Consider the following 21633-nt stretch of genomic DNA (forward strand, 5'->3'; position numbering starts at 1 on the left):
TATGCTAATACCTGTGAGATTTATTCAGACCTTCTTTCCTAAATCCTGGTTCATGTGACAATGAATGTTCCCACTGCCCTAATAACAAACACATTATAATCTTTCCTTCTATAAACCCTGTTTTTCTTTGATTCAGCCAGTCTATTAGTTTCATATGAGTTCCTGAAATATATATATATATATAAAAAAAAAAAATATATATATATACACACACACACACAAATATACATACACACACAACAATTTGCTGTTTTGTTGGAGTTCTTTTCTGGAGAAAGGGTAAATGAGAGTATCTCCAGTGACCCACTGGAGCAATATTCCAGTACTATGTTTATAGACCCCTATTGTTCTTATTGTGCAGTCATTTAAGTGCAAAGAGTTAGTTCTGTAGCTTTAAATATAATTACTTTATACTCAACAAATATCAAACTACATCTAATCATGAACACAATCACCGCCTATAAAACACTGCCACTGTGACAATCACAATTTCATATCGTAATTGATCTCATGAACATTTCATGATATAAGTGCAAGAAATATTTACTTTTCCCTGTCTAATATGAGTAAATAGCTACATTTAGGTGAGTTAATTACTAAGACACTGTAGAATTAAAGTGACGAGATGATAAAGCTGGAACACTTGCATTTATATTGTACTACATATGAAAACAACAGAGCACAAACACCCCATTTCTCTCAGAGACAGGCAATACAGAAGGCTCTCAAACACCACACAGTAAATGAACACAGCAGCTGAACATTCATATATCCTATCTCAGAAGACTGCTAGAAACAAGGTTTAAGTTGATAAATAGATTTGAAAAAATAGAGCAACAAGCATCCGTAATGGTGCTCTTGTAGGCTGGGCCTCAAGAGAGCAAAACCAAGCCATCTCAATGTAACAGCCACACAAAGTGCACACTTCGTCTATTTATGGCAAAAGACTTTGGTGAGAAATCCTACTTGTGGATTTTTTAACCAGTAAATAACCACAGTTTTTACTTTGGGGTGTAGAGGGGAAGGAAAAAAAATGATCAAATTTTATCCTGAATTGTAGTAACTCCAAATGGAAGCAGTTGGAACAATGCTCAATTTCTGAAAGCAATAGTTTAAGAAATCCTGGAAAAATAACAAACAGGTTTCTGTTCCACCTTCACATTGATGGACACTTATAATTCACAGGAACCTATGAAGACACGTGAAGCCCCCTCTGAAGTGCTGAAGCAGATTTAGCTGGAGTTGCAGACTGCTGCGGCAAACATGCAAGCACTTTTCTATTCGATGTATACCTTATGGAGACTTCTCGAGTGCTCTACGTTTTCACACCGCATCCACAAAAAGGAAGCAAAGTCACATGGCAACCTTCTTATTATTCGAAAGCTGCAAGTTCCTAAATACTCTAGTGGGGTATTAACGCCACTGAAGAGATGACAGCGAAATGCTCTGAGTACTCCCAAGCAGGACACAGCTGACACTAGCACACACATCGAGCTGTCTTTTGGGACCTCACGCCTCAGACAGAGGCATGATGGTATTGTGATGGCAAGTGATACAAGTACAGCTACTGGAGAGTGCCAAAAACAGCAAAATTGTTCTTGTTGAGCAGGGCTCAACGTAACATTACCAAGTTTTTTGCAAGTACTCAGGCAGGCCACAAAACAGTCTGAAAAGCATCAAATGACTGGTAGGAAAAAAAAAAAAACTCACCACCAAAGAGGTGGGATAAGCTCCATGGAAATCCTCAAGTGAAATACCCACCAAAAGGTGAAAGTGAAGCAACCAGAAGCATTTTAGGATCTCACTCTTCACTCCTATGTCCTACAGACTCTTCTCCTGGACTCTGAGTTAGAGGGGTTGCAGCACCAGATGTGAGCACACATAATGAATGACAGCAAGTTTGAGGAACGCAGCTGGCAACCTCCCTTGCTCCTTGGGCCCTTATGTAAAGTCCTATTGTTGGGAGCTCTAGGAATAATCTTTTAGCACATCTACATTGCCCAAGGGATGGTCTTCAACTCTTATAAACATGCTGGCACCACAAAAGGCCAGTTTCCAACTGGAAGCTACTGAGATGTCTTACACAGGTAGAATGACACATGGTATTTCTGCCTCCAACAAGTCCTAACAAAGCTTGCTCTGCAATAAGGGAACCTCAAGAGCAAAGGCATCAGTCCTAGAGAACCTCTTAAGCTCAGTATGCCTTACAAAAAGGTCCTGCCCTGATATCTAGTGGTCTCAGTGCTGGACATGGGGATGTACGGAGGAATGAGTAACGATGGAAAGAAAATTTTCAGAGGAAACAGCCATGAAACCACTTACTTCCATGGAAAAACAAAGACATGAATGGGAAACCCATGAAGGCTGCAGGCCTCCAGTAAGGAACGGTATCTCAGACTGCAGGAAAAATGTGCCCAACTCCAGCATGATGAAAAAAAGAAAAAGAAAAAAAAAATAACAGAAGACATTAAACAGATGAGTGAAGAAGAAACTAATGCCACAGTATATTTTTACAAAACCAGTGGGAAGTACAGTGAAAGACAGCTTCTTCAGAGGCTACTGATTTGTTGGCATGCTGTGCAGAAAACCCCATTTTGCCACAAATGTCTAATTGACTCCTTCCTACGCAGAGCCCCTTATGGACACTGAATAAATGCTCTCCAGTCTCAAGAGCCACCTAACATCTGTGCCTTGAGATGCTATTTTTTGATGTTTGCTTGGGAAGGCAGATCCAACCCTCTTGAAAAGAGGTTTAGAGGCTCAGGTAGAGCACAAAACACTCACACTGAAAGGCAGTGTAAGTTTTTAAAGTAGAACTGCCTCAACTGTGTTAGGAAAAACCCCGATTAGAGTGGATGCACTCAGTATCACCTTCCCAAGCATCTTCAGGAGATGCTGAAAGGTGGTAATGCAGGTTGGAATACCCAGCTATGTTACAAGGAGTACATCTGGAAAAAGCACTGAAAACTGTCTGGGTCCTCCAACAACAAAAGCTGCAACTTCGTGGTTCCACAAATGATATGAAGGGCCACCAACCCTGAGAAAGTCTAGTGAGGACACTGGGTACACACGGCAGCCAGGCAGGTCCCCACCTGCCCGGACTCAGCTCAGCCTCTCCACACATCACTGCGGCGCGCAGCACTGGCACGAGATGCCCCAGCCCAAAAAAAATTGGGAGCAAAGGCATTTAGTCCACTTAAATCCAGCATGGGCCTCTGTTCTACATCTCTGGTTTAGAAAAAAACAGCCCTACCAAATGCTTTCTGAGAAGGAACTGACTCAGAAGACCCTAGGGCTAGAAGAGCAATTATGTCCTATTAAATCAGATTCTTATTGAGACTAGTCCAAAAGAGACAACAGAGGGGTCAGAGAGAGGTGACACGAAGACAGACTGAATTCAGTATTTGTGCATGATCACATTTAGTAGCCAAGAGTCTGCAGTGATCACTCTCCCATTAAAAACAAAACAAAAAACACGTAACTGCATAATTGCCAAAAGCAAACAGGAGAGAGGGGTGACGTACTCCATCCAGCACACCTTCAGAAATGAGAACAAGGATAAGCATGCTGACCAACGGATTAATGGTAAGCCTTATGGTACCAGAAAACTTGGGCAAAAGCTGTGATAACCCGCAGGCGGCAGCAAGTTGTCTTGAGGAAGACAGATAGTATCTACATGCCTACTCTGGTTTTTGATTCAGCAACAAAAATTCCAACAGACTGAGGAGTTGCTTTAAGATCCCAAGAATCTCATCTGAGACCAGACAGCTCTGCTGCCTCTGATGGCAGATCTTCTAGGGCCTTTTGCATTTCTCTCTGTTGTCAAATGGCTGCAGAGACTGTATTTATCTTCCTCTGTGTTCCCTGAGCTTGACTTGCTTGAGAATCCTGCACTTTCTAGGAACGTGCTCCTTCCCACGATGTCTCCCACTCCCCAAACCCCACATCCCCATGCGAAAGCACAATTAGATGTTTCATTGCTTTGGAGAAGCTATGAAGAACAAAGCGCAAAACCAAGTCTCCCGAAGGAGAATCTCCTTGACTGAAGATTAAAGTAAAATGAAATTTAGTGGGTTTTCCTCTCAAATGTCACTCTAAAAGATGGGATGGGGAAAGCATAGGCTGCTTCCCAGCATGGTCTCTCAGAAAACTGCTTCCTCCCTTCTCATCCCCACAGCACCAGGAGCCCAATGAGTGTTGGCAGGGCTGCAACCTCAGTACCAACTTGCAGGACAAGCAGTCAGGGAGGATGTTACAGCCTCCACTGCCAACACAAAAGGATAAGCCACAAAACAGTTCATTCAAGTAATTTAAATCCTCTCCATGCAACTCACTCTGTTACTTCTTCCAATATTTCATCGGAATAGCAACAAGCATGAAAGAAGGGCTCTGTAAACCTATTAATATAGTTTCTAAAAAAAAATCAGAACAAAAAATTATAACTGTTTATAGTGGCATGACTGTTATCCACATGAGAGCCTAAAACTTCTACGTTGTCACCTGGTTCATCTACAGCTCTGCCAATATATTTTCCTTTCATAATGCAGCCATCAAACATGACATCCTGCAGTTGACAGGTTCAGACAGAGAGGTAGCGCAAGAGGAAACATTTGGTTTCAGATGTGGGATATCACATTTATCCTCATTAGTGTGAGGTAACACCCACACATAACTCAAGGCTGTCAACACGGTACAGATCTAGATGCATCTCTCAGAAAGAGACCTTTCCAGGTTTTCACATTTTTAAGTGCTTTCAGAAAGTTTCAGAAATGCAATACCCAAAAAAGGCTTCAAGACAACCAATCCAAACCTGCAAAACATGAACCTGGATAACACTTTTTCCTTTTCCCCTTAAAGAAAACTGGAGATAATGGCCAGTTCTAGAGACAGAATATGACTGACCAGCAGAGATAAAATTGAGGTTTCTTTCAGACCAAAAAAATAATAAGACAAAAGTCTGTTCAACATCTGCTCATACTAGTATGTATGAGCAGCATACTTACTAACAAGAAAGGCAGTATTTCTGGTTAGCTTATTTTATCCTCAAAATTGCTTTACTTGCAGTCAGAGTGCCAGCATAGACTAGTTCAGATGCATAAGCTACAACATCACTCGTTCGTCTCTTCAATATCAGCTTCAAACACCCTGAAGGCATGCCTCTGCTGTAGGTGGTCAGAGCATGCGTGGTATTTTTTTTTCCATCAGTTTATGCCCATAATAAATACTTACTTATACCACAACTAATTTTCACCTTCAAAGCACAGTTATAAGAAAAGTTTTTGGCTGTTGCATGAGAAGCAGTGATCCTCAGGCTTTCGTGCTCAGGATGCCATGTGGCACTGTGCAGTAGGGTTGTCCTAGAGAGTGACCCAGGAGGGCTCTCCAACAAGCACAGCACAGCTCTTGCTTGGTAGCTTCTAACGGCTGTACCTCATGAAAGCCAGTGAAGAAGTCCCCCAGAAAACCAGGTAATCTTCCACTTAAATCCTGCCTGTATTTCAATAACTTTTTTAACAACAACAACAACAAACAAAAGCCTTTACAAAAAACTTTTCTGAATGAAGAAACATAGAGACAGTCCAAAAGTCCAGACACGTAGCCAGAAGAGGGAAGTCTACTAGACCTACTTTTACAGACATGATTGAGAGTATTACTAGTCTCATCCTCTCAACATGGTAACTAACTGCTCATCTAGCTTAGCCGTGCCCAACTGAAGAGCTATTCTATACAAACACCCTCTAAAGCCAGCTCCTGATCAGTGAACATTTAGGCTTGAGGGTGTTTAGATTAAGAGCTCCTCAATCTGGTGGATGTTTCCCTCCTGTTGGGCCTGAAGAATAAAAGGTCATCCAGCTGAAGCATGGTACACACGAGAGCCATGCTCCTACCCTCTTCACACTGGACAACAGCATGCTGGAGATGGAGAGCACATTTTCCCTTTCAACCTTATGCTGCTTTCCCTCTGATAGTATTTCACCTCAGTAACCCCTATCAAATTTCACAGTATTGGCCATCTCGTCATTTGTAGGGTCTGAGCAGTTCATACCAGCGCTGCTCTGGCTCCTGATCATAAAAAGAAATACCAGGAGGGCAGGACACCAGACGCAAGGTAAAAATAATAGGACAAAGAACACAAGGAGTCAAACCTGCTATCACGGGTACTGCTGGGCAAATGCATGACTGAAAGTGACTGTTCGTGCAAACCTGGTATCAGGCAGCAGCGAATTACCTTTCTGATAGAACCAAAGAGAACATGGGAAAGTAGAGTCAAGACTTCTCCTGACACTTTGCTGAGGTACAGCACTACAGCCATTTCCACCCAAAAAATATAGCAAGTCTGGACTTACTTTCAGAAATCGTAATCAAGCTGCAGTAAAGAAAGAAGAGTTTGGGTTTTAACACTAATCATTATTCAGGCTTTTAAGATTCCCTGAGCTCAGCAAGTGTCACAGAGGTAAGTATTCTAACATCCAGGTTAAAGAACCAAAACACTCAAGGATCATAATAAGCCTTACAAGGATAAGCAGAAACGTAAAATGGAGACTATGGCTGCTTTACCAAGAGAATAAAAGAGAATGCAGAAAGTAACAGTGAAAGTGATGGATGTTTTCAAATCCGTCTTACTTAAATTATGATTTAGAATTAGTCTAAGGAAACATCACCAATGTATCTCAGACTTCTGGTAAGAGGCTGTATCTAACTGTTAAATCATAAATTAGCATCTTGCCTAATAGTACTGGTTATCAAATTATCTTCATGAGTAATTTTAATTCATATTCATCACACTTATAACCCCAAGCAAGGAAGGAAAGAGGAATACATGGAAGAAACATTCGCAGTGTTTATGCAATTTTTGAGAAAATAAAATATGTCTCACTAATTTCATAAAGACAGGTTTTTCCAGCAGAACTCTATAAAGTTGTAGTTGGTTGTAGTTTTTTGTCTGTTTAATAATTGAAGAGATAGAGTGATAAGCCAAAATGAGCAAATGAGCCTGCTGTCATAACCATAACTCATCCCATTTGACAACATCATCTCCCATTTCCATTACTTCATCATCACTCATTGCATTATGTCTAACCAAAGACTATAAACTCTTCATAATTTTGTTTGTAAAGCATTATGCATATTTACATAGCTATCTAAATAATCTTAAATTAAATTACAAGACTGAACAAATACTGGGGGAGAGCCAAGTCATGCCCTCATACACAGGGAGCTGCCCGACGAGCAAGGGTAAGCTAAAGAGCCCAAATGACACGATGTTGTCTTCCACATACAGTTGTTTTAGAAGACAAGAATCAGGGGACAGAGTTTGAAGTAACAGTTAGAAACATTTCTTAAATTCAGGGAAGTCAAAGCAGTAGCACACCATCACATACATCAAATAACAGTAATCCGAGTACCCAGCTATATTCAACACTCCAAGCCATGGTGGAAAGAGGTCTGCTCACAAAGCCCCAAAAATACTCTCCAAAGGATGCAAGGACACAACAGAAGATGAGTATGCGCTCATTGTGAAGGCGCTCTGTTGTTATAGGGCTTATCCAAGGGACAATGCTGAACATAACATCCAAAAGCAGTCATGCAGCAGAAACACTATAAGCATGCCTCTGACATGATGGCGTTTTGGCAAACAAACACAGAACTGTCTGATAAGAAACTGCACTACAAAAACACTTCACTATAGAAAAAAAAATAATATTCAGGTATTGTTTTAAAACAGTATGTTCTTACTGGGAGGACAGATCTTGCACTTCATCAAAATAGTTTCTGTATTCAAATGGAGTAGGACCGAAAAACCTGCATCTTTTCATATAATGCTAGGGTGGGAACATATTGTTTGCTTTGGAATCTCCCACTAACTATTTCCTAATGCAAAATATCATTTGACTGTGCAGAATGTATAAATATTAAAAGCTAATGAAATTAAAGCTGTGCCCTGAGAAAGAATTTAACCTTAAAAGGGCAGAACCTTAAAGCTGTTTTCTGAAACTACTAAAGACCATTTGCAACTATACAACATTAAGTCGTTGGCAGGAAACCATGTTAAAAGAATGGCTTACTGTCTTGAAAATATTTGTTTAAAAGAAAAATTTAAGAAATTTATTTGTGCATGTAGAAATATATATAAACACACAAATTATACATAATCTGGAGTTTTCTCATATTCACTCAAAAGGCAAGCAGGAAACCTCTGTTCCACTTGTGTATTATCTGGTCAAAGTGCTTTCAAGTGTGTCAGCAGCACAAAGAGATTTTGTAAGCATCTATTCATGCGTATTGTACCAAATCAAACCAACAACTTATTTGTTGTGTTAGTTGAATTAAAACAGCAATGTTTGCTTCACAACACTATCAGATGCTAGAATAGGGATGCAACAGTAGATGGACATGAGGCTTGATCAAGCTCAGTAACTCCTAAAGATGAACACAGAATTCCTGTGAAAATATACATAAAATATGCCCAATTCAGCATACAAATTTAGAGAACTTGGAAAGAATAAGACAGAATGCTAATAGCTGACGTTTTGGAAAAGCAGAGTGCTGTCAATACCCATCCAGCTAAAAGATTTTCAGAAACCTGATGGCTCCCAGGAACAACAGAACACCACTGCTGCTCTCATGTTCCACCAGGAAGACAGAACCCTGCCACGACACGTACTGTGACAAATCAGACATGCTAAACTGCAGATGATACACTTATTTTGTGCGCAAGGCAGAAAAATACTACTTCTATCATGAAACACATTGCTTCTGCAGAGATCCCACATGCTTTGACACTATTTAAAAGCTCGTTCTCTCAATACCCTATAAGGTAGCAAGCTATTACCAGATTCTACTTGTTTTACCATGATTCCCCATTTTCATACCACCATTATTTCTGTTACATCCCTAATTTATACAGCAAAGAACTGATATTGCCTCAAAGCCAAAGAACTGTATTTAATGGAGGCTTATTCCAACAGATCTCAGTGCTGGGTTAAGAGCTTTAACCCTCTTTCTTTATATAGGGAAGCACACATTTCTGGTATGGAATTTTCCAGGCAAAAGTAGTCCACACAATTCTTCAACAGCCATATTTAGACAACATTTTTAACCTCTTTCTTCAAATGATTTTTCCCATGAAATACAGCTTTCATCTGCATATGTTGCATAAAAGGAAAAGAACTGTTAGCATTTTAAACCATACCTTCCATGACATACACCAGGGAACCCACATCTCCCTCCTTGATGATGCAGCTGTCTTTGCCATACTCCACAGGATACATACAATCCACAATCTCCTGGATCTGTGACAGTTCCAAATTCTTCATGAAGTCATTGTCAAGGATTGCTTCCTTGATTAGCTCCTTGGACCTGCAAGGAAAAAAAAAAAAAAAAAGAAAGAAAAGGCAAGATTTATCCATTTGTCCACCCACTAAGCTCAATAATACCACATGAAGTTTAGCACAACCACATCCCGCCCTAATGACCATTTTGTTGGAAAAAAAAATCCAAACTTTTTCCTTGAAATCTGATGAAATCCATTTGTAGAGAAGTTTTAAAAAAAATATTGTAACTAGTTTTGTAAATAATTTTAAATAGTTTTGAAATGAAAATAGATCTCATGCAATTGCAAGATCCCCTTTTAGCTTTGAGTTTAGCTACATCAATAACACAAAGAATAACAGAGCTACTTGAAATATCTTCCATATACAAAACTGAAAGGCTGTACAAACAAGAAGTTCAAGGATTTATTACGTAGTTTATTATATTTCTATTAAATGACACAAACTGGAGAATACAAGAGTGTGATACTGCAGTGATCCCCTAAGTATTAATCAAATAACAAAGACAATCACATGCAACAGAGGAAGCACCACTATTACAGGAATAACATCACCAATTCATTTCTTGGAAGACTAACTGGGAAATTTAAAAGTTATATTAGCATGCCCAAAACTTTACATGCAGTTCTGACTTGGCATGCAATGGGGTTAAGAGTCCAAAGTTCTAAACCGTGACAAACTTATACGGACACAGGTTCTTACGAAAACACAAATTTCATCATCTAAATCTCTGTGGGAGACTGTCCAGATGCGTACATAGTAGAACCTACATTCTCTTCAGTCACAGAAGGGTTTGGGTCAGAAGGGACCTTAACAATCACTAAATTCCAGCCCTGCCACGGGCAGGGACACCTCCCGCCAGCCGAGGCTGCTGAAGGGCAGCGTAATGTGAGCGTAATGCTATGACAGGAAATGAGCAACAAAACCACTGAAGTGTTTTCCCTGATTTTCCTGAGATTCAGTCTCAACAACTACACTGTTTGCCACACCATCAGTCACACCCAAGTGGAACCTCCAAGCCTCCCTTCAGGCTGTAACTATCGCACTATGGCATTTCGTATGCTGTAGGCCCCTACAGCAGCTTGTGCAAATGAGCAAGTGAGGATGCTAAACCTACATCCAGACAAAACTAGAGCCTCTCAAAGCACCTATGGGTGGACACCGGCTCCTCAGTGCTTCATTTCTGAACTGTTTGCTAACACGGACATAGCCCAGCTGCCTGCAGAGCTTATGCATTACGATGAGTTTTGTGGTTTTGAACTACAAGTATGATACAAGTCTTTCAAGGACAGGATCCATTAGTGGATCACGGCTTCCTGGAAAAGAACCGTACTGGGCTGTCAGAAGCACAAACCAGTCCGTAGGCCTTGCAGACATTCTGCCCCTGTCATGGTGCTTTTCAAGTAAGCCTCAAGGTTATATAGAGCACAGGTTTAATCCTTCAACATTTAAAATGTTTTCTATGCGTTCAATAGCTTTGGAGTTATTTCAACAAAAGGTACAACTAGGCATCAAAGGCCACCAGCACTGACCCCCTGCCACACGGGATGTGAAGCAGGCTGGCCTTCAAGTACTGTCTGCAGGAAGGCACAGGCTCAGACTGCTGCAGAAACCTGACTCTCTCCAGAAATTTAGTTTAACTTCACACAGCATCACTCTAATTCTTTGTGCAGGCCAATCAAAACCACAAAAAGAACAGCTACGTCTGTGCTGTTTTTGCTTTCAGCAACAAAGAAGCCAGCAATCCGTAAGGCTGCCTAGATGACAGATACCCGCTTTCCTCACTCACTCCTTCTGTGCTATGGCACGGCTACGCTTTCTGTGCTGTGCCTTGACTAAGTACTGCTCTTCTGGTCTTAGCCACCCCCACAGGGCCCCGAAACCCTCATAACAAAGCCACTAATTATTAGCATTACTCAAACAGCATGCTGAAGAAGAAAGCATAATAAAAGCTTTCACATTAGTCATATCAACCAGCATTACAATTTCAGCCATTTCTTTCATTCTAATGCTCAAAATGAGGCTTTCTGCCTGATAAAATAAAACCAGCCTTTCAAGCGGAATGTTTGTGAGAATGTCCACGAGAGACCATAAGGAATTGAGGCATGGTGAGTGTCAGACCACCCCTGTAGTTTGGGGGCCTGCAGCAAGAAAGCGATGTTTTTCTTACAGGAATCGAGCACTGCAAATGATTTGAAAGGATCTGGGACACTTGGTCTAAATGACAGCAAAGGAGCACCACAGAGTCTAAGAAAATCGACTGCAAGTCCATTCTGGGGAGAAGCAGCGGAACATACATGAGATGAACCAGCTTGGGGATTTTGTGAGCCCAACAATATTCTGATTAAACCCTAGGGGTACATCTGAACCAACATCTACATGGCTTCAAAAGCCTCTACCCTTCAACAGAGAAATAATGGAGAAATTAAAGTTCAGAGGCCCACCAAGTCATTCAAATGCTCTTAACAACAAAAATACACAGGCATTAGAAGGAAAAACACACCGGCCACATTAGCAGCAGTTTCATCCCTGCCACACCTCAGCATCTTAGAATTCAATATCTCCATAGAGCAGACTGTATACATACTCAGTCACACGTGAGTACAACCGAAACACGTATTATTATTTAAGGATGATTAGTTAAAATGAGGCTTCCAATACAGGCAACCTAATATGGGAGAAAAACACATCAGGAGGTGCTTGTTGAAGGAGCAGGCACCTCATGAACCAAACTCCAGGTTTTCCAGCGCATTCACATCAAACCAAACTATGTTTCGTAGTTTGTAAGTCACAAACCTTTTCATCTGCAAATATTCCATCCATCCCCCCAAAAAAGCAAAGCTTAGCTTGACATATTTGAAAATTAGTTGATACTAAAAATACATTGTCATAGCTACAATAAGATTTACTCTATAGTTCCCTGCAAGAGAATATTCGTCAGTCTAATAATTTAAAAAGTTATTCATGCAATGTAGATTACCATTCCACATACTCGCACACGCCAGGCCTTCAGCAACTTACATATTATTTTATCACACAGTTTTCTTTCAATGTAATTTCCAAATGAAATTTCAGGTAAATAGATTTATTTTTGTTTTTATATGAAATGAAACTAAAAGCATATAAATTAGCTTACAGTTCACAATGGATCCGTAACTAAAAATTTTCTGAACCGCATCATTCCTTATTCATAATTGATAGTATTTGAAGACTGCATCTATCACAGACGTGTTAATACCCAAGACTACCTATTGGTACACAAAAAGATATTAAAAATGGCCAAAAGTACACTACTTCAAGTAAGTGGTTTAAATAAGATGCAGCGGTTTCATTATCTTTCCTTTTGAAGAGCATTTAGTCTGCATTTTCTGATTAAAATTTCTAAGAGAAAGAAGCAGCAAACAAAAAAGTCTACAATATTTATAATGGAATAGACATTTTCCAAGTGACCCTGCTTTAGGAACGGGACATTTTCATGAATATTCACTTGGTGTTGAATTGAATGGCTCCTAATGTAGAGAGAGGGTCATTCAGAGCAGGCAGTAGTAGCTGTCATCTTTTACCCTCCAGAGGTGGGAATCTGGCACTACACAATTACTATTTTTATGAAAAAATAATGACCAAAAGCTAGAACTAGCTTTTGAACTAACGGGAACTAGATGAACAGTTTAAAAAAATAAATAAAATAAAAGGGCACAATCCTCTGAGGCACATCCTTTCCCAAATGAGTTTAAGCCAACAGTAGGAACAAGCTAATTGCATCCTAATTGCAGAAGTCATACAAAAAGCACCTTAAGAAATTTGCTAAAAACATACTAAGGCCACCAAGTGGCCTGCCTGGTTGGGAACACCCCTCAGAAGAAAAGCACATAAAGTTGCACGATTTGCATGCTGTCAGCCCCTACCAGTCCCCCTACCAGACTACCCTAGTCCCCTGACCTCAGCAACACTACCAGCTCCCCCAGCAAGGCAGACTAGCAGCTCAGGAGCAGCAAAATGCCTGCAAAACATGCATCCACGGTTTCTGTCCGAGCAGATGGGCTGGGACTTTATTGCAGTGGCCGTCAGATGCAGAATCTGGCCCAGCATTTTGCTCAAGACCCTGCTGCTCACCTGTCAGCTACACAAGCTAACATGCAGGCAGAAGATAAAAACTTTGCTTTGTAGCAGATGCAACAAAATCTGAAATGTTACACAGACCTAGGTAAGAAGCAAAGTTAATGCTACAGTAACTTGCAGCATACACAGCAATACACCAAACCCTGTATTACAGCCCCTTGTTACTCTGTCAGTAATTTACATTTTACAAAGAGCAAAATTAATAGTCATCTCAGTCTCTTAACACACAGCAAAAATACACATTCTCTAGGCTTGATTTGTACTTTCAAGCATGTAAAATAAATATTAGAACAAAAAGTTAAACTTTGTCCCAAAAGGTCTTATTTCAACATTGGAAAAAACTGCTCACTGAGTGTAGGGAAAGGATGAATTTAAGGGCAGATGGGAAGGCTACTGCAATACACACCCAGGGAAGCTTACAGAAATTCAAAGCCTTCTTTGACACGTACTGCATGGATACAGACAGCATCAGTCTGCAACAGAGTCAGGATGAACCTCAGGCTCAAATGGAGAACAGAGGAGCATCAAGAAAAACAAGAAATCAAGAGTTCAGTTAAACAACACTAACAAAGAAGATCTGGAAGCAGATCTGAATGTTACTGTGTTCATAACAGCACAGCTATGGACCAAAACCATTTTAAACCATCAGGCTGATGCAAAGAAGAAAAATGAAGAGCAATGTAGTAGGCAAACAGGCTGGAAGAGGTCTCCAAAGAAAAAAGAAAAAAGAAAAAAAAAAAAAAAAAAAACAACAAATCCTACATTTTGTACTGACTTACCACTCTAGAGTTTTGTTTTTGTTTTTGTTTGTTTGTTTGTTTGTTTTGCTTTGTTTTGTTTTGCTTTGTTTTGTTTTGTTTTTCTTTTAAGAAGCTTTCCTTAGCTGTTCCTCCCTCTGAACTTTAAAGAAAAATTTTCGTTAGGAACTTTTATGGCGATACTGATGTGGGGATAACTGTTTTTGTAGAGCCTCCCCCATCAAGAGTCTGCAAACTACTAAAAATGACCCAAAGCACCATATTTAGGAGAGAAACAACTATAGGCATTTGACCAGAGGCAGCTCACCTGCAGGGCTGAACGTTAAAGCAGAAGTGCAGCTCCCTACAAGATGATGCCTTGGTATTTACACTGATAGGGTAAAGCTTGCTCAGCACTACTAGGATCAATAGTATCTTTCTTGGTCTGTTCCTTCATTGCTGTAACAACATGTGCTAAAGAAACAGAACAGATGAACATTGTTTATAACTAACCAACAATTAAAATATATTAAGTCTATCTGTAGGTATTTATGCCCAGTCTCTACTTTTGGGAACTTCCCTATCAATACCTTCCCACTGAGTTCAGCTCATTTCAATAGGTATGAAACATGGAAAACACTGACTGCCTCTCAACCAGAATATAATAGGCAACACAAGAGCCCAGGCGATTCCTACAACAATCGTCTGTTTAAAATCCACACCATGAAATGTTTGAAAGTGTTTACTTCTACAAAATGTGGCTATGGAAAAAAAACACTTCTTTCCAAAAAGAGAAAACACAGGCAAGCATTAGGCCTGCTCCAGCTTTCCAGAAGCTATTCAGTGGGATACAAATACACAGCAAAAAGTGTTTAATAAAATTCTTAGGAATTTTTCTCCTGCTTATGCCTGGACATACCTCCATTCCATACAGGGGGATCCATTCTAATTGACACGAGAAGCAAAGACCACAAACTTCTCACAGATTTCGGAAAGCTCTTTGCTCAAAGCCCACATTCACAGTGCATTTATTTAACTGATTCTAAGCCCTTGTGTATGTAAGGAAAGCACATACGCTCATGCACTGCTCTGGAAGAAGACCTCAATATCCTCTCCTTAACCACCAACAGAACACAACCTCTGACAGAAGGATGTATGGTTAATCCCCAAGGACAGCAACTTCAGAACAGCCAAGTTAAGTCATTTGCATGAGATATTTTAAAAGTTCTCTTCAGAGATGCTCCTTTCAGCACAAAAAAGCCCATACCTTCCAAAAACCAGTAATATACAGACACAAAAGCCCTGCCATAAAACTGCTGCTGCTTGCTATATGATCGTTCAATCCACCAAGCGGCCTGTATTTCCTGCACAGCCACGTACTTATCTGGAATCTTTATCGCCTTGCTTCTGGTTATGAATACAGTCACGTGGCCAGTTATACGAACAGAGGTCTAAAAATATCAGCCTAAAAATCATAAAGGCTTCAGTGATAACAAAATGACTGTCAACAAAGACAGCAATTAAAATCTCTTCCTTGCACTGTTATTTATTGTAGGTATCCCCTCAGTTCCTGCAGAAGAAAGAGACAGAAAGTAGAACTCAGATTATTATTTGATCCCTCAACCACCAACTTCAACTCTGCCGCAAGGTAGTTTTGAAACAAAAGCATTTATGTTGTAATAAAAATTACTTTTGACAAGTCAATTACAGAAAGGTGGAGGCCTCCCTCAGCAACTGCCCTGGGAGATTTTGCATTAAAGCCTGGCAGCACAGTAACAAACACTTGTAGGATAAGGCAGCATACACTTTTTGCATGACACCAAGGCACTAGAAACACCAGCTTTCTGGAGTACATAATACTGGATAATGTCTTTAAACAATAAAGCCTGCAAATGAATAAATGGATCCTCTTTTAAGACTCGCACACGTTCCATATTAGAAGAGCACTACAGAAAAGACCTTTTGGTAAAAATCTCAGTCTTGCTTGTACTGTAATGCCATTAGTAACTAATAACTCTAAATTAGCTATTTGTTTTGGCCATGGATAAAGACCACTTTAAATGTTTCTTAAAGGGAAATTTAAATATAACTCCAGAGAGCTATTTTTGACTAACTAACTGGAAATAGAGTAGGACTCAAGCCCAGGACTGAAGAACATGGAAACGTTTTACTATACTCCTGATTTTTTCATAGCACTTGCCTTTCCCACAACATACAGCCTCCAGCATGGCTTCAAGTCGCAAGAAAAAAATTCTGAGCGGGATCTTAAACATTTTCGGCTGAGACCGCTACTGCACAGTTGGATGTAAAAATATGTTCTTCAGAGGAATACACTAAAAAAAAATTAACTGACATTTTGATTAAAGAGACTAGCAACAGGGAAAGCAACTGTGCCCTGATCTAAATCTTTAAAAAAAGGAAAATAAACCCCACATTTACAGTGTGCTTGTATTTAAATACGACTTATAGTTGCAGAATAGAGGAGCTCTGTCAGGAACGTGTCGATCAGACAGCTCCAGTTAGGATTTCTAAATATATCAGTAAAACATGCAGATCATGTACACTGTTGCTTATTATATCTTATTTTGGCATTTGATATTTAAGAAGCAAAATAATTTAAGGAAAAGAATGCGAAACTCTCCTTTCACCTACACTGAAAAGTGTTGTTTGGATAAAAATATGGTAGGCAAGTGATATGGTTTGGGTTTTTTGGGGGGGGATTAACTGCAGTATTTTAACATCTCACCACACATATCTTAATTTACCACCCTTTTCTAGGCTAGTATTTTGCATCCTACAAAAGAACAGCTTTAGATACTGGAAAATGGCACTCTCAGTAAGGGAAAGTCATCTCTCACCAACCACAATTTGCCTACTTCTGAAATGGCTGACACTTCTCAGAAACTCCCACACGAGCTTCACTTTGAGAAACCATTACCAGTACCTACAAACAGGACTGAGTGGCTACTTCCTTAGGTGAAGGGAACGGTGTGAGCTGTGGGCAGCTAGCCTGGAAAAACATGGAAACATGTAGCAAGGGCATGGTGAAGAGAAATAGGGCATCTCTCAGATGGTCGTATGCCTGGCCAGAAAATAGTGGTCTTTTGAGGGGTGTTATTCTCACACATCTCTCATTTTTGGTGCTCACATCCAGCATGACTGTGCCGGAGACTTTTCACACCAACAGAAATAGTAGAGGAAACATATGTAGCCATATGTCACAATGCCAAGGGATGAAGCAAAAACCCAAACTCCTCCGGGAGGCTTCAGGTGGCAAGACTGAGCTGTGGAGATCCAGACAACACATCTTGAAGGTTGCAACAGTGTGTCTTGAAAAGAACCACCTACTTACTTTTAGAGCAAGAGTTTCTCCATCCATCAAGCAATTACACATGTACACTTCCACTGGTGGCACCTCCAAGCAGCGAGCTCTGGCTGGAGGCAGGTATCAGGAGTCTAGCTAAATGGCAACTAAAACAGTTCCCCAAAGTTTATTAGCATATTTGGAGGTCTGCATGGCTTCATAGTGATAGATGAACATGTAGACAGAGAACTGCATTTAGATGCCCTGGAGAAGAAAGTCACTGATAGCTGCTACAGAGATGGACTTCACCCTGGTGGAATAAGCAGGAAACCTGCCAAGTGGATGATAACCTAATTTAAATAGATGCAGAAATCCAATTAGAGATCCTCTGAGCAGAGACAGCTCATTCTCGTCTCTTGGATTAGAGGCTACAAACATGTTGCAAGCCTTTCTAAATGTGCTCTGCAGAAGCACTTTGCTCCTCCTCAGCAGAAGAACAACAGGGAAAGCTATCACAACAGTGTAAATACATAGCTGCTTCCAATGTAAGCTTAGTAGGGGCTTCACAGGGAATGTGATTTATTGAAAAAAGTGATGGAGATTTAACGTCAGTCACTGATTCACCTAACACTTCTGATGGATGCTACTGTCACTAGGAAAGTTCCTTCAGCCCATCTGCTTTTCTGCTGCCTGGCAAAGTCCACGGTTTAAATGCTATAGGTGCTCAACAGCAGAACCCAGACAAGCATTTGGAGTCTCAGTCCTTAAATAAATAATGTCCGGGATTTTAGGGAGAAGCACTTCTTCTCTCTTTAAGGGTCAGCAAAAGGACTGACATTAGCAGCCGTGCTTTGGGGTGTAAATATTTGGAAGATGTATGGGATTATCTGCACAGCACTCTCGCCCCAGTTGAGCGCCGAGGAGCAGGCTGCAGGGACGAACAGGCGAGCACTGCCGATGGATCTGCTTCCAGAGAGGTCACCTGGGGATACAGCAATCGTGGGAGCTGTGGAAGCACTATCGTGCAGGCTCCGTCTAGCCTCCTAAGAAACCCGATTACAGCTGGGCAAGCACCTTTTGGCAGACAGCATGAACTCCATGGAACCCGGTCAACAACTTTGTAACGTTTAAATGGAGGAAGAACAGCAGCAGGAAACTCAGTGTCCACGGAAAACCAGTGAGGCTGGGGCTCATGGCAGAAATTCAGAGAAATTGCCCAATTCCCACGTATACTGTATCAAGACAAACTCCAGAGATACCTGCAAGCTACTCTGCCCCATCCAGCCAAGTGTAAACGCAAGTCAGAAAAGTTAAAATTAATGCTTTGAAGAGTAACAGTGGGAAATATGACATCGGAAGGATACCGAGTTCAAGCGGAAGGCAAGGAAAAGATTAAGCGATTTTAAAGACTCTAGGAAATGGCCCTTCTTTGATCAAAATAACTGCCCTCCAGGGGCTTTGAATGTTTCCAGGAATTTCAGTCTGAAAGTACACCATCAGGAGAAACATCCTATTTCTTGCAAAAAGGACGATATTTTTGCACAAGCAGTGCAGTAGTATCCTCACATTTTATGGCATCGCTTGCCTTCAGGGAACACTAACAGGAATGGACCTCTATAAAAATAAAAGGAGGATGCAGCACCATAAATGCGTACTGCCAAGGTAGAGCTGAGGAACAGCATGCTCATCTGGGAAATCATCCCTCAGAGCAAGTTTTGGGATTACCCCTGCAAGCATTTGCAACCTATTGGTGTTCCAGCCTAACAGTAAAGCAAGCCATAATCCCAGCACAAGAAACACTGAGGTATTCCCAAGAGAAAGCTCTGCTCTCTACAAGCAGGGTTATTTCAACCAGAAACGAGAGCACCACTTGTTTGTTGAGTATAGACTGCAGCGTACATTAAGCACATTGCCATTCTACCTCCTTTGGCAAGCCAAGAAAGCAATTCCTTTAATAAGGCAGGAAAGCTCAAGATTCATTCTGCTGAGATGTGAGTGATGGGAGACATATATATTTGCCATCACAGGACGGGCTCTGCAGACAGCAAACAAGGCTCAGTTCTCAAAGGCAGGGTGCATGACACGCAACTGCAGCTTATTGCTGTCACATCAGGGGATGGGGGAATTCCATGTCAAGCACTGCAAAAGGACTGAGCAAACACGAGATGAGATGATGGCAATACAAGTGCAACGGAAGAGACAACAGATACTGAGCTGGTGGTAGGTAAATCCATAAATGCATACAGCAACGAGGATTTGAAAGTGCAAACAATCGTGTTAGAGAAAATACCAAGGGTTTACCTGAACATCACTGAGAGGAAAATAAGAGTTTCAAAGCTTTAAGAAGGATTGTATCTTTGATCTTCAAGCCTCTGGGATGGTCCTCTTATGCACTCCCAAGTGACAGGGCCTGAAACACCAACCCACCCCTACAAATGATGCCCTGGCTCTGAGATTTGATAAACCAGGTGAAATCCAAAGGAAGACATCACTTGGCTATCGGCATCCCACGCTTCAGCACTGCTGCAAGAATGCTAGTAGTAACTCAGTCATGTATGTTTCTCCCAAAATGCTTGTAACGTCGCATACAGAAGATGGATGGGTTTGTTGTGTACCAACTTCAGAGCACCACTGCAGCATATGATACAGCTGTGGGCAGTTATCAACGTCCCTGCTCCCCGTAATCTGGGATGAAGTGGTGCCACCAGACTGCTGCCCAGGTCCTTCAGAGATGGCTACCTGGAAGGCTGTAAACAGGGCTCCTCAAGGGGAGAAACAGCCCTGAAGGCTGAGAACAGACAGAAAGCACATAAGCCACAACAGAGCACAGAACTAAGTTACACTTATCTGCAGCGTATGAACAGCAAAGTAAGTTTGCTCACAGACCTAACGTACTCCATGTTTATTTTCTTTTCCTTGCGTTACTATCCTGTATTTACTTTCCACTTTCCCACCCTTATGTCTTATCACCTTCCCACACCACCTTCAAAATCAGAAATGCCTGCTTCAAACATGACAGCTTCGGATCATCTTTCTTCTTCCTTTAAGTACCTTACTTGACATTCCTAGGGCATCACACCATGGTTTCCTTTCCTATTTTCCCCTACCACTCAGATTTGACGAAACTGCAGACTGCAACAGGAGACAAGCAGGCAGCTGAGCCTCAGGCCGGGAGGCAAAGGTCTGAAGGAAGACACAGCCAGCCTGGAAACAGAACTGAATGGAGACAGGGGCCCCAAGGCTTTCACCTGGAAAATCATGGAGGAAGCAACTGAGGTACTCGCATTAGATTTGGAGGGAAAAGGTGGAAAATGCACAAAAAATGTGGGAGAGTAAATCGGTGTGTCACTGAGATGGGAATGGCAGTCCTCCCTACACCTCACGCGCGGTTCTCTAGGGAACCAGCCGGTTTCCTCTGTCCCAAATATCTGATAGGGTTAAAGATGCAGTTTTGTTCGCTCTGAAAAGCACCTCTACAATTATCCCACATTCTCAGTGTGTTCTTCAGTCCACAGGCTGCGTTTTGGAAATATTTACATGAAGGGATACACAGAGAGAGCTAACGAGATGGAGAAGATATGCATGCCAAAGAGCTGAGTTATTTTGGTGTAGGAAACAGGAACTGCAGAGAGCTGAAACAATTTAAAATCCCATTTAACCCTGACAGGCCTGAAGAATGTTAATTAAATGACATTTAAGTGCATTTTAAAGACATCCAGACAGTTCTTTGCCCCAAAGTCAAAAGCAGATACAAGCTCTTGGCATACATGTTAATACAACACAAATTCAAGAGCAGAACGGGGCTAGGAAGGTGAGCCCAAGAGTATGTTAAAGCAAAGAGCCATGAAAGTAACTGACACTGAGACTCTTGGAAAAAAAAAAACACTCCCCTGTAGCAAGTTTATGGAAGAAAAGCACCCAAACCTTTGAAGTGAGTGAGCAAATAGCAGAACTTTCAATTGTTGGGTGTTTTTGTTGTTGTTTTCTACAATCTAAATTCAGTCTACTATCTCCTCTCTGCCAGCAAACAGCAACAGCAGCCAGAGCTGAAAGACAGCTCCATGACACCAGCGAGGCACAGCAGCCTGTCTCTGCACACCTCATTGTTTGCTTGCCTGGAGACCCACACTTCTAGGCCTGC

At 41.1% G+C, this 21633-nt stretch overlaps 1 protein-coding gene across 1 annotated transcript in view; it reads right to left on the reverse strand.

Moving 5' to 3' along the window:
* The window catches only part of PRKG1 (protein kinase cGMP-dependent 1), a 429172-nt gene that overhangs the window by 391655 nt on the left and 15884 nt on the right, over window positions 1–21633 (reverse strand). Inside the window, 1 exon segment of the mRNA XM_032190692.1 lies at window positions 9194–9360. Within this exon segment, the coding sequence (XP_032046583.1) occupies window positions 9194–9360 (167 nt within the window).

This window comes from Aythya fuligula, chromosome 7 (assembly GCF_009819795.1).
Source record: "Aythya fuligula isolate bAytFul2 chromosome 7, bAytFul2.pri, whole genome shotgun sequence".
Classification (NCBI taxonomy): Eukaryota; Metazoa; Chordata; class Aves; order Anseriformes; family Anatidae; genus Aythya; species Aythya fuligula.